This window comes from Meriones unguiculatus, chromosome 4, assembly GCF_030254825.1.
Source record: "Meriones unguiculatus strain TT.TT164.6M chromosome 4, Bangor_MerUng_6.1, whole genome shotgun sequence".
NCBI lineage: Eukaryota > Metazoa > Chordata > Mammalia > Rodentia > Muridae > Meriones > Meriones unguiculatus.
The window spans coordinates 115,354,560-115,380,212 of NC_083352.1; the positions used below are offsets into that span (position 1 = coordinate 115,354,560).

At 42.4% G+C, this 25,653-nt stretch overlaps 1 protein-coding gene across 2 annotated transcripts; it reads right to left on the reverse strand.

Annotated features, from left to right (window-relative positions):
• Positions 1 to 5,085: 5,085 nt before the first annotated feature.
• Positions 5,086 to 25,653, reverse strand: Ywhab (tyrosine 3-monooxygenase/tryptophan 5-monooxygenase activation protein beta). 2 transcript variants are annotated; one of them, XM_021636298.2, is made up of 6 exons: positions 25,445 to 25,653; positions 12,122 to 12,424; positions 9,869 to 9,992; positions 8,395 to 8,558; positions 7,403 to 7,498; positions 5,086 to 6,956 (listed from the first exon to the last, which is right to left on the reverse strand). In XM_021636298.2, the coding sequence occupies exons 2-6, from the start codon at positions 12,419 to 12,421 to the stop codon at positions 6,900 to 6,902; spliced, it is 741 nt and encodes a 246-aa protein (XP_021491973.1). In that variant the 5' UTR covers positions 12,422 to 12,424; positions 25,445 to 25,653; the 3' UTR covers positions 5,086 to 6,899. The 2 variants fall into 2 exon arrangements, with proteins under 2 accessions (XP_021491973.1, XP_060238849.1); XM_060382866.1 differs by lacking the exon at positions 25,445 to 25,653 and adding an exon at positions 25,079 to 25,321.

Consider the following 25,653-nt stretch of genomic DNA (forward strand, 5'->3'; position numbering starts at 1 on the left):
AGAGATGTGCACACACTAGCAGGTGCACACAAACAATTTTATCTTGCCTCCAGAAAAAATCCTTCTCTTAGAACAGCCCAGTCCAATCTCCCCTTCAGCCCTGAGGGGACAAACCAAACAGCATTGGGATAGGGGACTGAAGATTGCGTGTGACATTTTGGGGCCTGTGGGCTGTTCCATAAGAAACCATTAGGGCCTATGCTTCTGTATTATATAATTATTTGTGCATATTTTATATATCGATTGTATTAATAAAGGTATGCCATTATATACATAATATATATTTAACTTAAATGAATGATGTATTCCCAAATCTGCTCTTTACTGTGGCCATCCAGCTCCCACCAGTTTTTCCCCTGTCCCATTGGGTCTTCTAGGGTCAAGTCTCTGAGGACAGCTGAAGGACAAGCCTCTTGGCTACTCTTCCCCTCTCCTCTCTCTAGCCATTTGGCATCTGTGTTCACTGCATTGCGGTGGGCACCATCCCTGGCTGGTGAACTTACTTGGTTGTACGCAGACATCTATAGGTATGGGTGGCATCCCTCTGGTACCTTGTCCAGTTTGATTGTCCCTTCTGTTATTAGGGGTTCAGTGAACACTGAGCCTCTCTCCTAGCAGCCATCAACCGTACCTGGCGCCTCAGCTAGCAGTGAAGGGCCTCATGGCTGGTCCCCATTTATGCTACATGTTGAGTGCCTTGACCTTGTGCCGGTGATCACTTGTCAGGGATCACACGTGTCTTGCCTAACCATTAAAGTCTTTTTTATCTTCAATGTAATTTTATTTTTAACAATTTATTTTATGTGCATTAGTGTGAAGGTGTCAGATCCCCTGAAATTGGGGTTAAACAGACAGTTGTGAGCTGCCATATGGAACCTGGGAATTGAACCCCAGTCCTTTGGAAGAGCATAAAGTGCTCTTAACCACTGAGCCATCTCTCCAGCCCCCCAACCATTAAATCCTTAGGAATTCCTCAGCTGGATATCACACTGTGTGGTCTAATTTCCCATTCTTTCTTTTAGTTTATATATATATATATATATATATATATATATATATATATATATATATATAATTTATACCGTGTTCTACCTGCATGTGTGCTCACACGCCAGAAGAGGGCACCAGATCGAATTGTAGATGGTTGTGAGCCACCATGTGGTTGCTGGGAATTGAACTCAGGACCTCTGGAAGAACAGCCAGTGCCCTTAACCTCTGAGCCATCTCTCCAGCCCTCCTTTAGGTTTTCGAGGTGTGTTTCTCCATCTCTAAAATGCTCTGAGGCTAGCAACATATCATCCATCTAGTGAAACCATCTTACAGAGGGCAGACAGTATATCACAAGATCCTGGACTACCATCATATGACTAAACACTGGGTTTGGTTTCTTCTCATCCTCACAAGAAGAAAGCCAAAAATGGAAAAGAAAAACAAAAACAAAAACAAAAACAAAACAAAAAAAACAACAAAAAACAACCCCAAAACGCTGCCTGTAGCAGGGAGTGCTGTTTCTAAAGCAAGGCCCTCCTCAGATAAAGGAAGCACGGGCATCTTATACCTATACAATGCTGTTTCTTCCTAAGCACGTGCAGGTGAAGGATACTCCTTAAAACAGTCAATTTAAGATGCTGAAACACGCTTTAAGATTGAAGTGATGGACTGGAATGCCTCTAGGCGGGCGCAGCCTGCACTATGAAGTTTTCACGGAACACAAACGTTTTGAAGTTACATGAATGCAGGATTATGTACCTGTTTATTGGCTAACATTTCACAATGGGGCTATGGCGGAAACCTTGAGGAAGCACTCCAAAGATTGTTCCTGCTCAATAAGATGTGCTCTGGGGATCCAGTAGCTAAAGGAATAGTGATGCAAGTGTTGGCACGGGGAAATATCGCCATTTGTACTGATTGTTTCAGAAGACCAATGCTGGGTACAGCATGGATGAGGGTGGCATTACTCTTATTTAGCTCTATAATTCAGCCATTCTCCGCGAGATGTTTGGCTCTTTTTGTTGTAACAACCATTTATTTATTGTTAATTTACTCATTCTGTGTGTCTGCCCAACCATGCCATGTATATGCATGCACTTAGGGGTCAAAGAGCATGTGGGTCTTGTAGCTCACTCAGGTTTTCAGGCCTGGCAGCAAGAGCCCCCACCAGCTGAGTCACCCTGAAGGCTCAACGCAGCTTCTGATTATTCTTGCCCTCTCCCTCCCTCTCTCCTCTATGTACTCCTGGCTGTCCTGGAGCTCACTATGTAGACCAGGATAGTCCTGAATTTACAGAGATCTGCCTTCCTTTCCCTCCCAAGGGCTAGAATTAAAGGTGTGTGCCTTCGTACCTAGTGTCCATCAGGCTTCTTTACTGGCCACATGGGGTTGGGGCCAGGTGAATAACCAATCCTTGACATTTCTTCACGGTATCTGTAATTTCGTCATACACCCCTGGGCAGCCTAGATTGTCATTTATTGTCCCATAGGAGAGGCGGGGGGGATGGGCGGGTGACACCTACACAACTTTACAGCCCTCACCTCCCCCAACCAGGCACGCCTACTTTACACTCCTATCCAGTAGAAACTGTGGTAGGCAGGGTGTGCCCCAAGCAATACATCTACCATCTGGGGAGATAATGAGCCAGCCATAGGGCAAATCTAGCACCTGCACCGCTTCTAATCCACCCACCGCTCCTCACTGTCCTCAGCATCTTTGAGGGTTGCCAAGAAGGTACACTTAGCTCCACTACCCACCACACACAGCCTGTGTTTTGCATATTAACAGAGGGCAGATAGTTCATGGGGTTGAGTCCCTGAGCATGTTCCTCACTTTAATGTTGCATGTGACCCTTCACACGGTTCATGTTATGGTGACCCCCAACCATGAAATTATTTCGTTGCTACTTCGTAACTGCTAATTTTGCTGTCATACACTGTGAATAACTCAGTCTCCTGTCACTCCAGCTCAATACAAATACTTCATTTGCCTTTAAGCAACCACCAAAGCAATCCTTTGGTTTCTCTCTTCCCAGTCCCTCCCAGGTGCCTTAGCACTCTCTAACCCTATGTACGTGCTTTCTCATTCAGACTTGCCAGTCTCTCCTGTCTGGGGAAGGTCATGTCCCCTTTCTAGTACCAGCAAACCCACTAAAGGCCCACACCAGTCCTGAGGTCACTGCTAAGTTGGCTTTCAACAGTCTTAGTTAGGTGGTGAACTGCACACCAACCAATCATTTCCTTCTTGCCCAGTTCTCAGTAATTCCCCCCCCCGTTTCATTTTATTACAATTTATTCACTTTTTCCTCAATAATGTGTACTGGTGTGAGGGTGTTAGATCCTCTAGAACTGGAGTCACGGTTGTGAGCTACCAGGTGGAATTGAACCTGGGTCCTCTGGAAGAACAGCCATCGCTGAGCCATCTCTCCAGCCCCTCAAGCAATGTTGGCTTTTTTGTTGTTATGTTTTGCCTGTATGTATGTCTGTGGATTATGTGCATGTGTGATCCCTGTGGAGGCCAGAAGAGGGTATTGGGTCCCCTGGACCTTGAGTTACAGGTAGCTATGATCTGGGAATTGAACCTGGGTCCTCTGGATGAGCAGACAGTACCCCCTCATACACGAGCCATCTATCTCTCCAGCCCCAATGCCTGACCTTTTCATTGCCTTCCAGTTTCTAATAAACTTGATAACTGTGTCCCTAATAGTTTGTATGAGCAGACAGTCCAAAAGGAAATGATTTCCTGTTGTCGCCACCTTTATCTCAAGGAAGGGAGGGATGAGTAATCTCCATTTTCATCATACCTACACACTGATTTCCACCCCAACTCCCCCATGCCCATAGCCTCGTAAGACAAGTCATTAAGATCTTTCTTTCAATCTTTTTGCAGGGGGAGAGGGTATGTGCATGGGTACACACATGCCAGGGTGCCTGTGTGCTCAGAGGACATCTTCCCTTTTCTCCTTCCACCATGTGGATCCTGGGGATCAAACTCGGGTCCTCAGGCTTGGCAGCTGGCACATACTTTGTTTTTAACCATGGAGCCATCTCAAGTTGTTCAGAGACAGACTATTCCAATCATTATTTTCCTGTCAAGGCCATCATTAAAGGCCTCCTGCATGGTTAGTCATGGACCTTTCCTCCATACTACCAACTCTTCCCATGGGCTCCATTATCTTTGGATCCTAGGAAGAACTCAATTTGTACATATTACATCAGTTGTGTGTAACAATGCTTCCCCTTTCCCACTTAACACACAGAAGCAAACAGTAGGTAACATCTATTCTTTCCACTGTAATTCCTCCTTTATCAAGGCAAATTCTGGCTGACACTGCAGCCTTAGCTGCATTTCTTATTACCTGCAGCATGGGCCATGCAAGTGCTGCGACTGCCTGCTTGCAACCCTGACCCACAAATGCTTTCAGGGACTGTAACATACTTCCTTATTTATCAGCAGCTTGGATATCACTTAACTGGAAGACCCTATTAAAGAGATTCTTCATGATCCCCTGACTCAGGGGACATTAACTGCTCCTCCCAGATTCACCTTTGGTTTTGCTGCATGGAGCGTCATAGGGATTTTTTTTCTTGGGGAGATATACAGACACATCTATTCACTCCAGATAGGGAAGATACTAAGAGACTAAAAGGATTCCATCCAAGTCCAGTTTGGCAAACCAGTTAGTTTTATTTGGGGTACTAAGAAGAGGAGCGTGGACGGCTCAAAGGCAGCTCCATCACTGTCAGGTCCCCTGCACCACTTAAAGGCAGCTATGCCACCAGCAGTGTTGCCAACTGTGCCCGTCGCATACAAAGTGCTTATGTAATCTTCTGAAATACACCCTGATCCCTCCAAAATAAAAAACGGGCCCATTCTGCTGAGGGCTTGTAAGGTAATCAATCACAGCCGCTCTGGTTCAAGGCTGCAATGATCACATCCAACCTGACGGAGGCAGCCATGTAGTTCACCTTTACTGATGGTTCTAAAGGTGAAGTAAAACTATTTACTTTTAAAAGAAAAAGCCCAAAATAGATGTGATCAGAACAGTCCCAAGAGTGACAGGAATGGTGGTGACACATCAATCCACAGGCAACTAACTGACAAAATGTTTTATTTCACTTTTGAGTTTTTACATTTTCCTGATTACTCCGGGTAAGGTGAAACTAGAATGTTTAAAAGACATACACGAATCTAGTACATTGGTAACTGGGGATTTTCTTTTTCTTTTTGCTATACTATTTTCACAACCACAGGTGTGCTTGCTAGGCAAATATAACCACCACAGAAGCAAACATTAGGCAGAATACTGGTAAGGAAAAAACAAAGCAAAGAGCTATCAGATATACAGACAGGCTTGATTCCACACTCACTACTGCGTTGTCAAGCGCCAAGTATTAACTGCACATTTTTTGTTCAGCTAGAAAGAAGAGATTTTTTTTTTGTGATTTTTTTGTTTTTGGTTTTAAATCAGTGCATGAATTCTTTTATTTTTGCAGATGGACAAACAGATGAACTCTACAGCTACATGGAATGTGAAGGCAGAGGGTGATACTGTGAGACTGACAGGTCTGGCAGTTCTTGGTTCTCTCTATTGTAGTGTCCATGCAACTTCCCTGTGTTATAGGGTGTGTTCAGGCATGTCTGAGAACTAAGCTGGATGAGCACAGAGAGGATCTGGTGACAGGTACTAACAAGCATTATCAGGGCCTGGTTGCAGTAGGGAAAAATCATGGATACTTCAAAACACTTTCTTTTTTTTTTTTTTTTTTTTTAAGATTCCAATCATAGTATAAAGAACAACTGTGCTGAGAACTGGAGGAAGACAGGGTGATGGTGCTGGAAGGCCTTTTTTCTCAACACCTTTAAGCAAGGCTTGCTAACCATGTGTTTAATGCCTCGCCCCTGTCCATACATTATTAACAAATAAAGGCTCCCAAAAGAAAACCACCCAAGAAAGCAGAAAGCTGTAAATTTACAGAGGAGAAAACCAAAGTCAACAGTCAGAAAAACCGGGTGGAAAGAATGTTAAGTTTCAAAGTTTCCACCCTCCAAGCTAGGAAAACCTCAAGACTGACTGCTCCTCAGGCTAGAGGCTGCCATCAAGAACATTATTCTTAGAGAATTACCCAGAAAACTGGTACCGCCATTCATTAAGATACACTGCTGTCTTTTTCATCTCCTTTAGCTAGGAAGTAACAACCTGTTTTCACAAGTTGCTAATCAGAAACACACTGCTGAAGTAAAGGGGTTTAGTCACGCATGAGCATGGGACCTTTTTTTTGTGGTGTCACAGCTCAATTATGAGCCAAAGAATTTTACTTTCAGGTTTTAGTTTCCTCAGAAGATATTTGTGGTCATGAACTTTTGAGTGGCAACAGCCCAAAATGAGCAGATGTCAATAAGCCCTCAACCACAGGCAGAGTCACTGTGAGCTGCCAAACTTGGGATGTCGATGGTAGGCATCCCCTGAGTCCCAGCATCACAATGGAGCCTCTAGAACTTTCTGTACAACTTTACAACAGGACTTCATCTTCAGGGACTGTTTTGATATCAGAGCAAACTTTCTGAAAACTTACACATAATTCAGGTCTATTTTTCCTACCAGTAAGAGTTCTGCTAAGTTACAAAACCCCATAATCACAGTGTTCAGTTTGTAAAATTTAAACACACAGTAATCCTTGTCAATGTTGATCAAAATCAAGACTTCAAAATGCCGTGGCATTTAAGGGACCAGTCTGAATTTTAGATACAAATACCAGCTGTTTATCCCAGGGACCATTTTTGCTAGGCTTAGGCTGTGAAAAATCGAAAGTCAACATTCGATTTTTTTGTTTTTGTTTATCGCACAAAGGGATATAATGTGGAGGATACAGAGTGACACCAAACAGATCACAAAGCACGATAGACATTAGTTCTCTCCCTCTCCAGCATCTCCTTCATCCCCCTGGTTTTCTGACGTCCACAGCTGCAAGAGAAAAAGAAACAAAAAGCTGTAATAAAAAATTAAGATCACTAAAAATTTTCTTCAAGAGGTGGCCCAGTACATTTTACCTCATTCAACTACTCAAATTTTTTCCACTTATTTTACATGTACGGGTGTTGTCTGTGTGCCTACTGCCCTAGGAAGTCATAAGAGGGCACCACATCCCCTAGTTACAGATGGCTGTGAGCTATCATGTGAGTGCTGGGAACCTAGGTCCTCTGGAAGAACAAGCTTCTGAGTACCATTGAGCCATGTTTCCAGGCCCCTATCTCACCTCTTCAGAATGCCCTTTTACCACGGACAATGGAGACTGCAGAGGCGTAAGGTTCAGCAGTAAGATACAGGTAACTTAACAGTGTAAAACCATACGTAAGAACAAACAAATCCCCTTAAATCTCGGGCGTTACACACTCTGCAAAGGTACTTACGGTGAGATTGTCCCTGAGCAGCTGCATGATCAGGGTGCTGTCTTTGTAAGACTCTTCATTCAGCGTATCCAATTCAGCAATTGCTTCATCAAATGCCTAAAACAAAGAGCTTTTAGCACAGATCTGGATGTTCTCTGTGTCAGTGCTACCTTCCCTGTTGTTAAGAGGATGGGACCTGCTTTGCTCTCACTGTCTGCCAGCTGTGTCAAATGTATGATATGTATAAAGTACCAACCAGCAAAGATAAACCCCTAAGAAACAGTGTTCCTGGGAACCTCAGCACATTTAGTCTATAAATTCACTGAAGTTTTTAGTTATCAAACTAGTTTCTATTTTTGTTTAAACTAAAAGGGTTTGGACACAAAGATCAAAGGGGAGAACAGCAAAGCTCACCCCATTAACCTTAAGTTCAAGTTGTAAAATTCACTCCAGGCACCCTTTCCAAATTAAAGTTTCAAACAACAGGATGCACAGGAAAGAAAGCTCCTCAAAGAACACAGGAAGTAATAGAGCATAAACAAAATGTGGGCTCCTGCTGGGTGATGGTGGCACAACCCTTTAATCCCAGTATTTGGGAGGCAGAGGCAGGTGGAGTTCTCTGAGTTCGAGGCCAGCTGCCTGATCTCCAGAATGAATTCTAAGACAATCAGAACTTAAGAGAGAGAAACCCTGTCTAAAAACCCAAAACAAAAAAAGTGGGCTCATTTCTTTCATTGAGCCATATCTTGGCACAAAGATGACAATGTCCAATGTCCAAAGCTTGATGAGAACTACTACACTTTTACCTGGAAGATTCTACCTATGACCCCAACAATAATCAAACAAAGCAAAACAAAAGACAGCATATACTCAGATGAAAATACCAAGTAACAGATCTGTATTTATTTCCTAAAATCTTACCCCCAAGAAAACATTTCAAAGCACAAGACATCGAGGACTGCTCGTAACAAAAGGAAGTTCTGGGAACTACTAGCAGAAGAGCCTTTCCTCACCGTTTTGGCCAGGCTGCAAGCCTTTTCAGGAGAGTTCAGAATCTCGTAGTAAAAGACTGAGAAATTCAGTGCCAGGCCAAGTCGAATCGGGTGTGTAGGCTGCATTTCTTTCTTGCTAATTTCAAATGCTTCTTGGTAAGCCTGTTGGGAGTTTGACACAGTGGCTGGAAGGAAGATGAAAATGTTAGCTTCTTGCACAGGTTCCATCACACATGGGATCCATTATCAAGCACTTTAGTAAAGGAGGATAAAGCAAATGAGCCATCAAAACAAAGGTCAGTGTCTTCACTGTTCAACGTAAACATTTGCTAAATGTCTATGTTAAGAACTATACTAAATGCTTTGGAAGAAAACAGACAATTATAATGAAGTCCGCTAAAGCAGCCAAGAAGTTTAGACACAGCCTTTCATAAAAATGAATGTGGATAATCTAGTGAAAAAAATAACGGGGTTTAAGATCAGCATAAACAAATTTGAATTTTCAACTTAACTCACTTGGTATGTGGCCTGGAGCAAGAAAAAAAACATCCATATATGAACTCTGGTTTCTTTTATTGGAAAATGAGAGACTCCCACCTAAATTTAAAGTGCTAAGAGGATAATGCAACCCCGATTATTTGGCACACAGTGAACACTGAATAAAGCAGCTACAATCACATCACAGTAAGCTACATGTTAAAGGAAATACATCCCTATGGTGGCTTCACACAGTGGCCTCCCTCATCTGTGCCTGCAACTAGACAGATAACTTACACGGAAAATTAACAGAACAGTTTTACACTATACTGTAATGTTAAGTTTGTACTCTAGAAAACACTACGTTATTTTTGCACAAGGAGTGCCATACTAGAATAGACACCAAGTAACCAATATGGCAACTTGGTGAGCAAACAGGTGACTAGCACATACAGGGTTACTTGGAGCAAAATTTATAATCACTTATGTTTGGAATTTTCCATTTAGATTTCAGACTACATTTACAGTAGCTAAAACTGAGTAAAGCAAAATCATGGCCAAGGTGAACCACTGTATTTTGCAATTTTACCTGTAAAAAGAGAACTATCAATTCCCAGACAAGCATTTGCTAAATATATTACATACACTTTTTTAAAAAAATAATTTATTTTATGTGTATCAGTGTGAAGGTGTCAGATACCTTGGAACTGAAGTTACAGACAGTTGTGAGCTGCCATGTAGGTACTGGAAATTGAACCCCAGTCCTTTGGAAGAGTAGACAGTGCTCTTAACCACTGAGCCATCTCTCCAGCCCCCATTCCAAACTTCTAATACCATTCTTGTTTATCTATTAAAGAGGTTTGTTAAGCCCATGACCCCATGCATAACAATGCTGTGGCCTCTAACACTGTCATTATTGTGATCTTAGTGTCTATAGTAAAACAAAGTAAAAATGGATTTCATTATGGAGCATTAGCCCTCCCACTAACTAAGTATATGTATTTTAAATGTCACTTACTTTGTTTATTATCTCCAGATGCAACCTCAGAAAGATACCTAAAATAGTCTCCTTTCATTTTCAAGTAGAACACCTTGCTTTCCGGTTGTGTAGCATTGGGAATGAGATATTTGTCCAACAGTTCCTAAAAAGTGATTCACATTAAGAATTTTGAATTGCTTGTGAGATGTTAAAATTACATTTGAGATTTAAGATATGCGCTACCACTACTGATTTTTCTGAAAACTAACAATAAACCCCAACCAAACAAAAACCCCAACCAACCAATCAACCAAAATCCCCCAAAACCCCACACAACCAACCAAAACAAAAAAACCAAAAAGGCAACCAATTTTCATCCAAGCTGCTAAACTGCATTTAGCCAAGTCCTAAGAGCAGATGCCTGCACTCATACTCTTCAGTTACAAGTCACTCTGACCACCATAAGGGTTTCTTATAATGCAGCCACTACAGTGGAATGTGATGTACAAAAAGATGGCACAGAACTACTCTGCTGACCCCAATCTAAATGGAAAAGACTATCAACAAAAGAATCTCCCTGTAATAGTAAAATAAGAGGCTAAGTGTGGGTGCATGCATACAAACACACGGGGAAAGCCTCAAGGACTATTTTCACAGTGTTTCTCTGCATGATAACGTTAGAAGTGACTTTTACTTCATAACTCTTCTGCCCATCTCTTAAAAAGAAAATTAAACCCCCATTTAAGCTTGTATTATTTCTGTAATTGTGAATGTGTGGGGATCTTTCCATTCTGGGAAGAAAAAAAGCAGCAACAGAACAAAACAGCCAAAGAACTAAGTTTAAAATTAATCTGACCTGGGAAGAAAACCTTCTTCTGATGCTTACTGTGTGTTTCCACATGACCCTGGAGAGACTGCCTTAGGCCCCCAAGCCTCATATTCCTTGGCTGTACAATGGGGAGGGGAACCAGCATGGCCACCGTCTAAGGCAGTTATAAGGACAGCGAGGTAACGTACATCTAGTGCTTAACACGTTGCTTGGTACGTAGTAAGCACTCAGTCTAGAACTATTATTAATAACAAATTCCTTTAAACAATTATGCTTACAACAAAAGTAGTTCTGAAGGAGTCCAAGCTTCGTATACAGAGCAATATTTTCGAAGAGTTGTTTTAGAATGTGGCATCCTGAAAAACTGGTTAACAGGCAGTAAGTACCATGCTCTTCTTCACATTCTTTCAGATGCTCTTAAAAGCTGGTCTACATTTCAGGAGTTATGGAACTCTCTTGCCTTTGGAATGCATGCCATACTCCATCTGAATATCAGATGTACCTAACATTCAGGAATTAGTGCACCATTAACAAACCCCCAAACAACCAATAGGCAACACGTTTAGCCATGAAACTCTTATCTTACACCAAGAATCTAATAAAAAGAGAGAGAGGCTCAAAGCAAAGCTCAACTATTAAGGATTTCATTAATCAGAATCAGAGTATGCAAGAGGCAGTAGTTGTTTTTAAGTGTTGTGCAGACAGAGAGGGGTTTAACTCCTGTGGGTTAGGGGTGAGAAGCGCTGCCTGATAGCCAACAAGCTTTACACTGGTTTTCAGAAAATGTCAAGGGAAGTGCTTTGGACAGACAGACAGTAGGATAAAGCAGTCCTCAGAGTTACTTTTTACCTGATTTCACCTAGAAATGATATGAGGGAAAGAATATAATCATGAAGTATTCTAGGATAGGCACCCATCCCACCCAACCCCAACGCAGCTAGAAGGACCTACCACCCAACTAAAGTGTAGTAAGCACAGAAGAAGCCCCACCTCACCTTTGATTTGGCTTTGGGCTGTACACTGCACTTTACAGACGTGCCTAACCTTCAACATCAGATTTCTACATTGTGTGAGAGCATGACCAAGGAGAGGCTGGAAGGCCTTACATCTCTTCCTTTCCAGAGATGAATCACTACTGAGATTACTACAACAGTCTACTAGTGACTGCACCTTTCTAAATATCTTCATCTTGCCTCAATTTCTAAAGAAAAATGGAGGAATGTTGATGAAATGTTCCTGTTTGTTGCAGGTCTTTTTAAGAAAAGGAAAGTACCCCAGAAAAGATGAACTGATCAAGAAAGAGTGACAAAAACCACATCACATGCTTTAGAATATGTTACAGATGGCTCTCAGCTTCTGAGTACAGTGGAGCACCTCCACTCCCTCCTAAGCTGTCTGAGCGTTTGCATCTGGACGTTTGTTATGCCTAGAGATGATGTCTAAAGCACAAGGGCCATCCTCACCAGTACGTCATTGCAGATGTCCTGCAGCTCAGCCTCTATCTTCTCACGGTACTCTTTGCCCATCTGCTGTTTCTTCTCATTCCTCTCTGTTTTCTGTTCGATGCTGGAGATCACACGCCATGAAGAACGGCGGGCACCTACCACATTCTTGTAGGCAACAGAGAGGAGATTTCTCTCTTCATTGGAGAGTTCATGTCCCTGTTCTGTAACGGCCTTCATGGCTGCAGCCATATCATCATAGCGCTCAGCTTGCTCAGCAAGTTTGGCTTTCTGTACCAGCTCACTTTTGTCCATGGTCATTCTCTAGAACAACAGCAAGAACACAGAGAAAGCAAATGTCAGGCAAATGTCCAACAGTCTCAGAAGCATAGCTCCAAATGCCATCAAGAATATGGACTGCGTACTGGGTACCAGCATCAGGACTGGGCCAAGGCCTTTGAATCATTTTGGTTGTTACCAATAATCCTACATGGTAGGCATATTCCCAATAACCCTTCCACCTTCTTAGAAAACATGAAGGTTAAGAGAAAGGAAATGATGAACCCAGAATACCACAGCAAGTAGAACACAGTAGAGTCAAGGCCTTTAAGCTTGCCTGTTTCTTCTAGATCTTGTTTATTATACTATCCTGTCCTTCTCCCCCACCCCCCAAATTACAGAAACTGCTTTAAAAATACTTTTAAAACATTTACTTATGTGTGCGTGTTACATGGGAGAGTACCCGCATGGACATGTGTGGGGAAGAGAGGACAACTGCAGGAGCTGGTCCTCTCTCCTTGTACCATGTAGGTTCCAGGAATGAACTTGGGTCATCAAGTTTGGCAGCAATCTTCCTTTCCTGCTAAGCCATCTTGACAGACCCCAATGACTTGGTTTTTGAAGCTTATGCTATATACACGTTCTTTAGCTTTTTACTTTTAGAGGTGACCTTGGTTTGAGGTTGGAGAGACACGCAGAGGTTTTGAGTACCTCCTGCTAGTCCAAATGACCTGCATTTGATTCCCAACACCTACACAGCAGTTCATAACTGTCTGTAACCCTGGTTCCAGGAGATCTGACCACCTCCACCCCACTTCTGGGCTCTGCAGGCTTTAGGTATGCATGTAGTACACAGACATACATGCAGATATAATACTCATACATATAAATCTTTTTTTTTAAAGCAATCTTAGCTCAACACCCTACCAATACAGAAGACCCTTCTCACTGTCCATTTCCCAGCACCACAGCAGCTATATAAGTCAAACAAGCAAGTATTTCAGCTGGACGAAATGTCAGTAGCAAAGACAGTTCTCCAAGACAAAACAGAGAAAACCCTAGGTGAAGGTCCCCAGACCTTCTTTAATAGCAGTCACCTAAAACTGTGTGTTCTTTATACGCAGCTCTCAGATGGTGACCTTCTATTAATCCAAGCTGCACTGGACACACACACACACACACACACACACACACACCACCTACCCACTCTACTTCCATTGGATACAATGCCCTCTTTTGGCCTCTGTGAGCAATAGGCATATCCATGTGGTGTGTATACATAAATGCAGGCATGTATACATACACACATGCCTATACACATAAAAATAAAGAAATCCAAAATAACCATTTCAAGGTTCTTTGACAGTGTTACAGAGTTCTTAGAGATAAACCATCATGTTACCTTAGACTAAATTATGTTTTAAAAAGAAAACTGGTATTCAATTATACATATACAAAGAAACAAGAAAAAATTAACTAAAGGTCCTGATGCCTACTAATTATGTAACTCAAAACTTATATAACCTGGAACTTGGAGCAGCTAGGCCAATTTCAACAGGAAATGGGTTACACAACATCTAGTAGTTAGGCGGAAGGCACAGACAAGGGAAAAATGAAACCGTTTCCCTTTCTCCACCTACAGTAACACCTACCTGCACTTCAGGTCATTACCTCTAGCTACCTCACATCTCTGCTATCAGACCCATCATCTGAAATTCCCAATAGAGACACTCCTTGATTAAAACGTCACAGTCTCTTGCCAGGGACTGTGCAGACAGTGTAAGAGCAGCAACAGACAGCAAAGCCCTCTTCTTACAGCACATGCTTCTGCCAAACAGCTGTCTTCAGACAAGTCTGCTTTTCTGTCTTGACTCACCAGGCAATAGATCTCCTTCTCATGACCCCTACACTGGCCTTTTCACGAAGCTGCAAGTTACTAGCCACATGTGCCTATTCACTAGAAAATGCACCTAGAAAGTGCCACCTTTTTGAAATTTAAATAAAACGCTCACTTCACCTGTCTTTTGGTTGTAGCACCTTTCCTTTTACAGCTGGCTTGAACTCAGGGCCAGACGTTAGCATTAGGCAACAACTTCAGACTTTGTCTTCTTTTTTTTAAGTTTGTAATGAATCAACCAACTTTTAAAAATTACATTTGGTTGATATTCTGTATCTAATATGAAAATATTTTTGGAAAGACTTCCGTCTATGTACGCCCCCAAGTTCCTTCCCACACCATAAGCTCCTTTGGAGAGAATCTCCTAGTATCCTGTACATAACTGGTATAAGCAAACAGCTACTAAATAAACTGAAACGACCCCTCCCCCCCAATTTGGCAGTATTCTCTCCTCCCTCAAATACAATAATCCAAAACTCGTGTTTCTAAAAACATGCTTCCTCACTTGTCGGATTTACTACTGCTTTAGCTACACCTTTGCCTTTACTCAATAATCTCAAGGCCTCTCCTCTGGGCTGGCTTGCTTTTAAAGTCCTTCAGAATGTGGCCTGTGATGTTTTCTGTTCGAATGAACAGGTACCTTTTTTCAGGTACACATTCCCACATGCCCTGTTCACACCTTGCTCAAACATGCAAGTCTCTTCATCTAGAATGCTCTCCTGGATATTTTACTTCTTGCCTATGAACACTCTAGTCCCGTCTAGGGCCATCAACCCATGCTGATCTTCTCTACAGGACTCTCGATACACATCGACCTGTCCTATGGTAGGTGGGAAAAGCTTTACCACTTAGTTTCCCACACGTTATTCTCACAGGAAGGATTTACATGTAATGCCCAAACTGCTCAAATAAGTAGCTGTTAAAGTTTTTGAACATGCATGACTGGGAGAACGAAAGGCAACAGAACCATGTGTCAAAGTACAATCTGCCACTACACATAAAAGGGTCCTGTTGATCCCAAGTTTATGAATGCAGACAACTGCATCTCCCTTGGCAGAGTTGCTGTGAACACCAGGAACAGGGCATTAAAGAACAACAGATATAAAATCTTTCTTAAAAATAGATACTGCGCAAACAAATCTGAAGATCATTAAGTGGCTATATATCATTGTTTTAACCCAAAGTGTGAGCTTTTTCTAAACCTTTTTTAAATATACAATTTCAAAAATGTTAACTCAGTGGAGGAACACTTGTTTTGTATGTGGAAGGCCTTGGGTTCAATCCCCAGTATCAAAAACAACAAACAAAAAACCAGGAAGGAGAAGTGACTCTAGATTGATTTCTGCATAGGAAGTAGCTATATGTTAACATGAGACTCATTCTCTCAGTGAGCTCAAAATGAACATACATGTTAACTGTGGCATTTTAGCAGTTGCCAATCAGATTCTTCTGGAGTTAGTATGCAGTTTATCAGGAGGGCACACACTTCTGAAACTGTGAATGAGAGTCCCATCAAGAAAATTTTTGCTAACCAGCCTTTATTTGCTTTCTACCACCAGGGCAGATGAACTCTTCAGAGGCTAGAGTCTACCCCAGCAGCAAGCCAGTAGGAAGGGCCAACATGTTTGAGAACAAGAGTTCTCATGTGTACCCGCATAGTAATGATGGGTGTCAATCTAAGCCACTGGAAGCAGCAAGTTACAGAACGGGGAGGCATTTGCTAATAAATGCAACAAATGCTTAGTGAAATACTGGAAACAATTCAAATATCTAACAGTAGAGAGCTGGTTAGTAAAGAGTGCTGAGGAGTACTCTAAAGGGTAGGTTTACTTCTACACATACAGAGTGTAAGAGCACACCTATAGAGAGTGTGAGAACACAGCCTGTGAGAAGCACTAGAGGAAGACTATTTTGTCTTATAATAAAAAAAGGCTACCAGAAGTGGTGGTGGTAAAGCAGATGGCTTAGTGCACTTCCTGCTCTTTGAGAGGATGCATACCCAGTGGCTCTCAACCTCTTTGAACTCCAGCTGTAGGGGATTAATTAGACACTGTCTTCTAACCTCTGTAGGCAAGCCCCCAGCTCTAGAATTTTCTCTGAGGAAGAAGCAGTCCTAGGGAATCCACCAGAGACTTGGCACACTGGGTAAGTGCTGTATCGCTGAGCTACATTTGCAGCCTGTGTTGGTGTTTTGAGACATGCTCTCTCACCATGTAATGCCAGGACAGCCTGGAATTCTATATTCTCCTGCCCATCTCCCCAGTGCTGAGAACACAATGTTAAAATTAAAAACAAGAAACAAGAACGGCGACTAGAAATGAAAAGCTAACTCAACCAAACAATGCTTTAAGAGTCCATGTGAGCCACTCCTCTAGTTAATGCTTTGTGTAAGGGACATTTTCTAGTTAGAGGTCAGTCAAAATTTGGGAAGTCATTTCAGGGTGGCCAAGCAAACAGAAGATCACTACCACTCATCTATATATTGTTTTAAGTTATTTCAAAGAAAAAAAAGGTTGAAAATAATAACTTTGGCTTTTAGAAGTATTAACTATATTTAGCACTTTTGATTGTAAGAATAGCCTTGAGTGTAATAGCTTTCTAAAAATTTGAAGTAAGGATTCTACTATCTACTACATGTTATAGAAAACATGGCACTCTTTCCAGGAAAGCCTTACATAGAACCAATAGAGAACTATAAAACGAAATTAAGTGATACCCCCACATAATAACCTGTTAAAAGTAGGCTTTAACAGCAGTCATGTAAGATAACACACCAAATCCTAAGACAATGCTCAGAGTAAAGGTTCAGGGCAAGTAATTCTGACATTTAAGGTACTTCACAAGTGAAATGCTTACAGTCCAACGTTGAAACAACTGCAGAAATGACCAGTATGTCCAAGAATTCTTTGGATTATTCACTTGGAAGAACTGAAAACAACTACCAGCGGTGTGCTCCCACACTCAAGCTAAAACTATGACCAAAACACAAGGTAGCACATATTTAAAGCTACACCAAGTCTCCTTGGAAGAGCAACCAACCACACTTAGAAGGAAGAGGTTAAAGGGATATGATTTCAGGGACTGGAGGGAGGGCTCAGTGGTTAAAAGCAAATACTGCTCCTACAAGGACCCAGAGTCTGATGTCCAGAACCCATTTCTGGAGTTCACAACTGCCTGTTAGTCCAACTCCAGGGCATCTGATAACTACTGAAACACACACACAAACATAAAATCTTTAAAAAAAAAAGCTAGCTTTTAGCTCCTTTCATGAGATGGTAGGAGAGAAATAAGGAGCCAGAGTGGTAGCAAAATAAACATAGACTCAGAAGTGTGAATGGGTGGGAGCTGACCACAGTCACTGATGCACCATTCCAGCTAGAACATCCCCAGCACCATAAAGCAGATCACAGCTGAAGGAAAAGTATGCCAAGATACCTACCTTCAGTGCAAGCCAGTAGGACCAGTTGGTTGGTGGGTGTTAATCCTGAACAAGTGCAGCACTCCTGCCTCTCAAAGAAAACTACTCACTGAAAAACACCTACTCTAAAAATGTCCGGGTGCCATTCCACACACAAAATGCAGTCTTGTAAAACTTTAATTTCATTCAATTCTGTGCACATTCTTTGCTAGAAACAGAAACAGTATATCTTAAATACTATGGACTCTATGTCCAGCAAACACTAAATTGTGAAGAGAAACCAAAATCTTTTCCTTCTTGTTTAGCAGTTGTGGAATTCTGCTGTTTGTTTTGAGAGGGTCTCATAGGCAGGCTGGCCTCAAACTGCCTATGAAGCTGAGGATGACCGTGAACTGAACTGTGATCCTCCTGCCTCCTATTCCTGAGTGCTGGGATTTCAGGCATGCCCAGCCCATCTGTCACATCAGCTTTCAAGTATCACTATGCCCAGTGAACCAACATCTAACTTAAAACCACTGGTGCTAAGGGATATGGCCAAGGTGTGAATAAATAACAGGGCCACAGTAAGCGGCCGCTGGCTCGAAGTGACCAATCCAAAGACATGCCAGTTCTGACTCCTAAAGACTGACCGACCCTGGGGTAGATCATGACGAAGCCACTCCGCCCAGCTGACCTTACTGCAGAGACCTGCACCTCCATTCTCACTGCTGTGGTAGTTACCAAATACCGGGAAATGATCAGACCATCTACTGAGCATGTATACATAAAATAAATTTTACTCTGCTATAAAGAAAACAAAACTACAAATTTCACAAGAAAATGGAGGAAAGTGGAAAATGTTCTACTAAGTGAGGTAATCCAGGCACAGATCTTAGCTTTGAAGTTTTGGATTTGTATGCTTAAGTGTCTACAGAGGTCAGAAAGCTTAGAAAGGGCCCATTAGAGTGGGAGGGGAAGAGACCTTAAGGGAAGAAAGGATAATATAAAAATAAAGAAGGACTACTGAGAAATGGGGGAGGGAACTGCAAACTGAATAAATCTTTTCCTCTTCTAAATTGCTTTTGTCACATATATTTTATCACAGCATCACCAACCAAGCACTTTGGGATTAGAGTTGCGGTCCCAATCCAAAGGATCCAGGAATTCATGTCAGGGGACTGTCAACCTGGCCAAAGCCCACTGCTACAGAGGCTCTAGGCCCCAGGGGAAAGCTACTACTATTGTTTTATTAACACACATGCTGTCAAACCACCTTCTAAATTTCTATGCTTATACCAATACATTCATCTCAACTTTGGTCAGAGGCTTCTTTTGTAGTGGGCAGTGGTTAATGCAGGCTCACAACCGGTCACGGTGCTGAAAGTGACTACTGCCTGATTAGGAACTCCATCCCAAGCTCAGCAAACACTGCAGATGACCTATGGAATGTGTAAGCCAGAGGATGAGAGGTGCTGTGGAACGCCGTCTTCTACACATGATGTGGTTGCCGCTGTTGCACTCATGACTTAGCTGTGGCTACCTGCACAAAATGCTAACATTTAGCATGGGGGAAGGGCAAATAAGGCCCCACCCCTAACTGAGGAGTTATTGGCAGCAGATAGCTGTTGGAGTAGGGGGCTCCATTTTGCTTCAGGGGTGTAGCCACTGGTTAAGTCATCAGTAAACAAAACATCCATGGGGAGGGGATCTCCTTATAAGGAACTGTAGTGTGATACTAGTAGAACTTTGTACTGTGCTCAAGCAGTTGACTTACACATAATGAGAACTCAGATACTCTTTAGACTATGGCAGCCATTTATAAATTTTAACTGTTTAAAGATACATACCCCACCTCCATTAAACTAGACTTGAAAGCACATGGAGGCAAACACGGTGATAATTCAAATTGCTGCTTCAAGTATTAAAGGCCTATTTTATGTTCCAATACCTATGCTCTTAGGGTTATCTGTGGGAATCAGTGACAATAAACAATATTGCGTGTTGCAGTGTAAATCATGTATGGCCATATTAACCTAACACACAATCATTCAAAAGGAGCACATCTCATTAATGATGACCTATGTTTACTGTAAGCATTCAAATCAACAGCACCAACAATGTATTTCACAAAGCTAACAATGGTCAATGAGTAAGAAACCCATAATATGCACCTCATTCTTTTAAACCTACCTTGTTCTCTTTACAAAGTTGAAAAAGAACAGCAAGTATTAATTACATATGCACATCTCTAAAATATGACTCTCAGAGTTTACTGTAAACATCTTTATTGGGACTAACAGTGGGCAGTAAGCTTAAGTTAGGAATCCATACTCTATACTTTGGACACCCAAAAATGTAATTTTTGGTGAATTTCAAGATATTTGATCACTGATACATTTTAAAAAAGTGAACAAGCCGTTATTTCCTATGTAGACAGACACAGATAGGCCACATTGAGCCTACAAAACAAAACAAAACAACTGTATGTATAGTCTATCTTAGACTACTCTTTTTGGAGTAGCTGATGATCTCACTCTGTGTTGGCTAGAAACTCACTATGCAACATAGCCTGGCCTCAAACTCTTGGCAATTCTGCCTCAGCCTCTTGAATGCTGGGGTTATAAGGAGTGAGCCCCCATACCCAGCTGGACTTTTCAAACACTACCTCAGTTCAAATCAGGAAACACACACACAGCATTTGGCTTTCTGATTACTATTTTTTTCAGTTACCAATCATACTTAAAAGATTCAAACTGAATTCCAACAAGTCCCTAAAATATTTTCAAGCCATATCCTTCATGTAAAAATATCAGGTACAGCCAGCGGTGGTGCCACAGACCTGTAATCCCAGCACTGGGGAGGCAGAAGCAGCAGGCTATGAGTTTGAGGCCAGCCTGGTCTACAAACTGAGGCCAGGCCAGCCAAGGCTACACAGGAAAAAAACAAAACAAAACAACAACAACAACAAAAAAAACCTGTCTCGAAAAAGAAAAACAAAAACCAGGTACCCAGAACAGCTAAAAGGTGAAGTGACAACACTACAATTTATGGCCTGCTGAAATGAGCAAAGCACTTAGAAAGTGGCATCAATTCATATAATATTAGTTACCTACGAGCTAGGTGGTGCCACCTCCTTTTATATGCATGAAGAATAACTTAGGACTGCACAGCTAGCTATCCACGGCAAAGCCGGATCTACCTCAATACTGTGTGTGTGGAGACCACAGATGAACTTCTGAGTGTCATTCCTCAGGAGCTTTCCTGGGGGGAGGAGTTGTTTTGTTTTTTTTGAGACAGATCTCTCACAGAGCCCACCCACAGTGCTCCAGGCATTCTGTCTCCACATCCCCAGGACTAGGACTGTATGTGCCCACCACATCTGGCGTTTTCACGTGGGTGCTAGGATGAACAAGTCCTTATGCTTGCACAGCAGTAAGCATTTTACCTACCAAGCTATCTCCCAAGCCACAATATTGATTAAAAAGTCCATAGTTATTTATTTTGGGCGACATGAAGTCAGAAGACAACTGAGGGACTTGTTCTCTCCTTCACCACGTGGGTAACAGGGATTGAACCTAGGATATCAGGTTTGGTGACAAGCACCTTTAACAACTAAGCCATTTCACTAGCCCCTCAACATTAATTCTAAAATTAATATTCTTTTCTCAATGTAGCAATCTTTTAAAAATCAGCCATGATTCCCAATACTTAAACTACTGTTAAATATTTTGAAGAATCATGTAAGGTTATTACAGTAGTTATAGTACACTCTAAAAACTCATCAAATTATCAAACAAACTTTAATATAAGGATCTCCCCATGAGGACAAACAGTGACAAACCAGGCTCATATCTACTTTAATTTGGCTTTTCAGCTATTTCTCAAGGTCATTCAGAAATAACTCTTCTAGTTGAGTCTTTTAAGGAAAACTATGAAATAAACAACCAGAACAGGAAAACTTACATAATCAAGAACTGGACAGAACTTGAGGAAAAAGATTACCTACAATCTGGCAGAATAGCTTGGTTTTTTGTGAGTTTATTGCTCACTTTCATCTCATTACTAAGTATTAGAAACATGTAATTGCCTCTCAAAAGCACACTCTAAGTTGCTTTTAGCAGACATATCAGAGAATAGAAAAGTACTTCAAATCCATCTCTTCCTTTAACATTCTCCTTAGGAAAATCCCCCCAAAGTCCAGCTCCAACTGTTTCTCGTTATAAAATGCTGATCTACTAGAAGCCTATGATAGATAGATCTAAAGTTAAAAAGTTATTATGTAACTATATTGTCCTGGCCCCTAACGAGTATGAATGTCACCTCCTTAGGTAAATGTATAAACCAAGAAATTTTTTTTTTTAAGTCAGAGTCTCACGATGGAGTACTGCCTGAAACACTAGCCTGAAACTCAGAAGAATCCGTCTGCCTCTGCCTCCTAAGTGCTGGGATTAGAGGTGTGCACAGTCATGCCCAGCCAACCAAGGATTCTTTTAAACATCAGCTTACAAAAAAATTATAGTTCTTGGAATCGCTCATTTATACAACTGTGTTTGCCTGATGTCAGTGACAGAGCAGGGAGCACAATTCTTGCAGGATGCAGTAACTCAGAAGCTTCTCTCTACTTAGGGAGGGAGAGAGCCCCTTCTTTTCCCTTTTCCCATACAAAATTAAAAACCTAAAATACTGCAAAGCAGTATGGTAAGCAACAATAAATGATGGTCACGCTACAATCTAGTAAGCAAGAACTTAGGATGGTTTTTTGCAGAGTATGTGATAGATTTTTTTTCTCCCTCGCATAAATCAAGTACTAGAAAAACTGGACTTTCAGCAGCTCTCATCTGACATATGCCAGCAATATCACCCTGCAAACGAACAGCAATGCACACATCTTTAAGACACGTTAACAGGGTGCATGTACAAAAAGGCAACATTGTCATGCCATACACGTTATCCTACCACAAGTCAAACCGTCATTACTTAGAGTCAAATGACCAGAGTGTGGCTCCTGATTTTAGCATTTAATTCTGTGTTATGTAGATATGTATCTTTGGAAAAATTCTAATTTCTGCACCTCAGTTTCCTCATCTATACAATGAGACTAACAGTACTTACCTTTCATTGGCCGAAAACTGAATTAATGCTTGAAGTGATTACAAGGAAGCTTGACACGTAAAGAGCTACAAGTGGTGACTAGTATGATCATAAACTACTTACTTGGCGAGACCTCAGTAGCTGATGACTAAGTCACAAAGGGTAGATTCTGTAGGTTTCTACCCTATAGGCACATATGCTATACCTAATCTAAATGTGGGCTCATGTACACGTGCAGTCAAAAACAAGATAAAGGCTGCTCGATGGCTACTAAAGCTACAGTTACATAGGAGGTGCAAATTCTGTTGTCCTATGCACTCTACCCTGACTATACATAGCATCGGGCTATATTTCTCAGTGGGCTAGAAGAAAAGACTATTTACACCACAAAAAAATCATGTCTGAACAGACAGGCTAAACATCACACAGTATATATTTAAACATCACTGGGGTACATCCATTCATGTGCAGTTCAGTTTTTGCTTTTTAATAACTATTTGTATTAAAAAACTATTTGTTTAATTCGGTCAGCCACACATCAAAAGCTGTATTACTAGCCCAGCATGGAGGTACACCCCTGTAATCTCAGCACCCAAGAGGCAGAGAGGAGGAGACTGAGGCAGTGAGTCTGAGACTAGGCTGGGCTACACAGCAAAAAGATGTAGAAGAGGGAACACCATTATCATTTATACAGTCCAGATGAGAAAAACTGAATTTTCCATATATAAAGTTATATATAATGTACCATTTTTCATAGCAAATGGGAAAAATAAGATTATATCTTAGTAAAAAGGAAGTAAAGTCAAGGATTAAAATACAACAAAACCAAAGGCTGTACTGAGTCTCAGACATCTATGGCGTCAGGGAGGCTAAGAACCAGAGATGAATTAACCCCTGAAGATCACAGCTAGAAAACAATACAGGGAAGAACTGAATCAAATTTACCTAACTTCAGTGCTGTTTCTGGATCCACAGCCAAATGGGAGAAAATGCACTTTTTACAGCAGCCCAAACCTCTGGAGACTCTGCCTAGGGAACGAGCATCAAGGGAATGTGCTCGGCCTGGTTTCACGCAGACTGCCTCCTTGATCCATACAGCTCCAAGTCTAAAATGGCTTCAACATAACACAAGCACTGCATGATGGGAAATGGAAGATAACAGGGTAGGAGCCATACTCCAGGGGATGACAGGCCATAAATACTTGCCACAGATGAAAGAGGATATTCAATCTGAAAGTAGGTGTGTGGCTTAGGCCAAATCACCTCATTTCTTATAAAGACTTCATCTGTAAGATGGGCGAATGGTTCCTTATACTGTTTGAAGGCAGAGGCTAAGAAAATAATTTAGCTGTTGGTACCAGCATTCCATTTCTAAGGTTATGCTTAAAATTCTAACTTGGGTGGAGAAGAAAAAACCCCAACATTCATCAGCCATATGCTGCTTAAAAAGACTTGGACAACCCAAAGAAATGGGGTGTGCTGGAAACAGTCAGGAAGAAATCTACTAGGCACCAAGTAATATTTGTATAAATTCCTAGCAGCTAAATGTAAAATGCTGAGTAACCACGTATTCAGTCCGACACACTGTATGTATGTGTGGTTTCACAGGAACACCCGAGAGACTGTGAGAAATGTAATTTTCATATTCTCTTAAGTGGCGTACCTTTCTGCACTGGCTCCTGTGATTTTACAGATTCATAACACCTTGCCAGATTCCACCTCCCACATCAGTCAAGTAAAATCAAGAATCGAATGCTATCTGGTCTCACCAGAGAGATGTACTGAAGGCAAGGACAAGAGACAAGCATTTTAACAGAGAGGTTGGCAAATTCTCAACAACGCTGCCACCTTTGGAATCCTCAATCCACGCAAGTTCTCCATTTTCAATAAACCCAGATGAGCTCATCTTGCAAAGAAAAGGGTCCACATCTCTCGCCTACTCCTTCCCCACCAACAGTAAGAACTAGACAGTTTTCAGTGAAAAAAAAAAAAATGAAAAAACATAAAAAACCCAAAATTCACAAAAAGCGTACGGATGATTTTGGGAGGCAGACATACGAGATTCAGGCAGCAAATGACGACTAATATCATGAGAAAAGACTCAATTCTCAGCCTGCTCTCCCCCTCCCCCCATTGGGAATCCAGTTCGAATCAAGAAAAGGTTCAGACAAATCCTTTTCTTGATTCAAACCTCAACCCTGCTGTCAGGGAATCTCGGGTCCAGCCGGGTTTCCCACACCAGCGATGATGAAACAGCTTTACTGCAAAGTGGGAGAGGGATTCGCCCCAGCTGTCGCCAAGGTTAAACCCTTACTCATCCAGGGGAGTGCGGCAGGGGCGTCGCGGCACCGGCACTCGCCCGCCTTCGACTGCATTTCAAATTTTGAAAGCCACAAAGAATGAGCGAGGATGACAGGCTCACGGGGATGGCTCCGGGCCCGGGGGGAGCAGGCTAGGGCGGCGCCGAGCAGAGGAGGTGCCGTGGGGAGTCCACGGCCCAGGCGTTCCCAGCCGCGCAGGCCCGGCCGCACCCCGTGCAGCGCGCCGAGGGAGAAGCCCGGGCTTCCCGCGGAGGCGCAGGCCAGGCCGGAAGCGGGGAGGGGCGGCGGCAAGACGGGCCGCAGTCGCTGCCCGAGAAGGGGCTTCGCGCTGGGGCCCCTGGGAGCCGCACCGCACTCACCGTGGAGGACTGTGGGGAGCAAAGGCGCTTCCGGGGAGCTCGGAGGGAGGCGACTGCGTCCTTCCCAAGCGCACTCCTCAGGCGGTGGCGGCGGCAGCGGTGACCGTAGCTGCAGAGGCGGTGGCGGAGGCTGCTCCCCGGCTCCGGAATCGGCGGCGGCGGCGGCGGCGGTGGTGGCGGCAGCTGCACTTCCGCTCCGGCCACCACTT

Excerpts from the sequence above, each read along its gene's own strand:
- Ywhab (XM_021636298.2), bottom strand. The coding sequence starts at position 12,421 with ATGACCATGGACAAAAGTGAGCTGGTACAGAAAGCCAAACTTGCTGAG. Across the intron at positions 7,499-8,394 it reads CTTGCAGCCTGGCCAAAACG|GCATTTGATGAAGCAATTGC; the intron begins GTGAGGAAAGGC and ends TCTTTGTTTTAG. Across the intron at positions 6,957-7,402 it reads TGCTCAGGGACAATCTCACC|CTGTGGACGTCAGAAAACCA; the intron begins GTAAGTACCTTT and ends TTTCTCTTGCAG.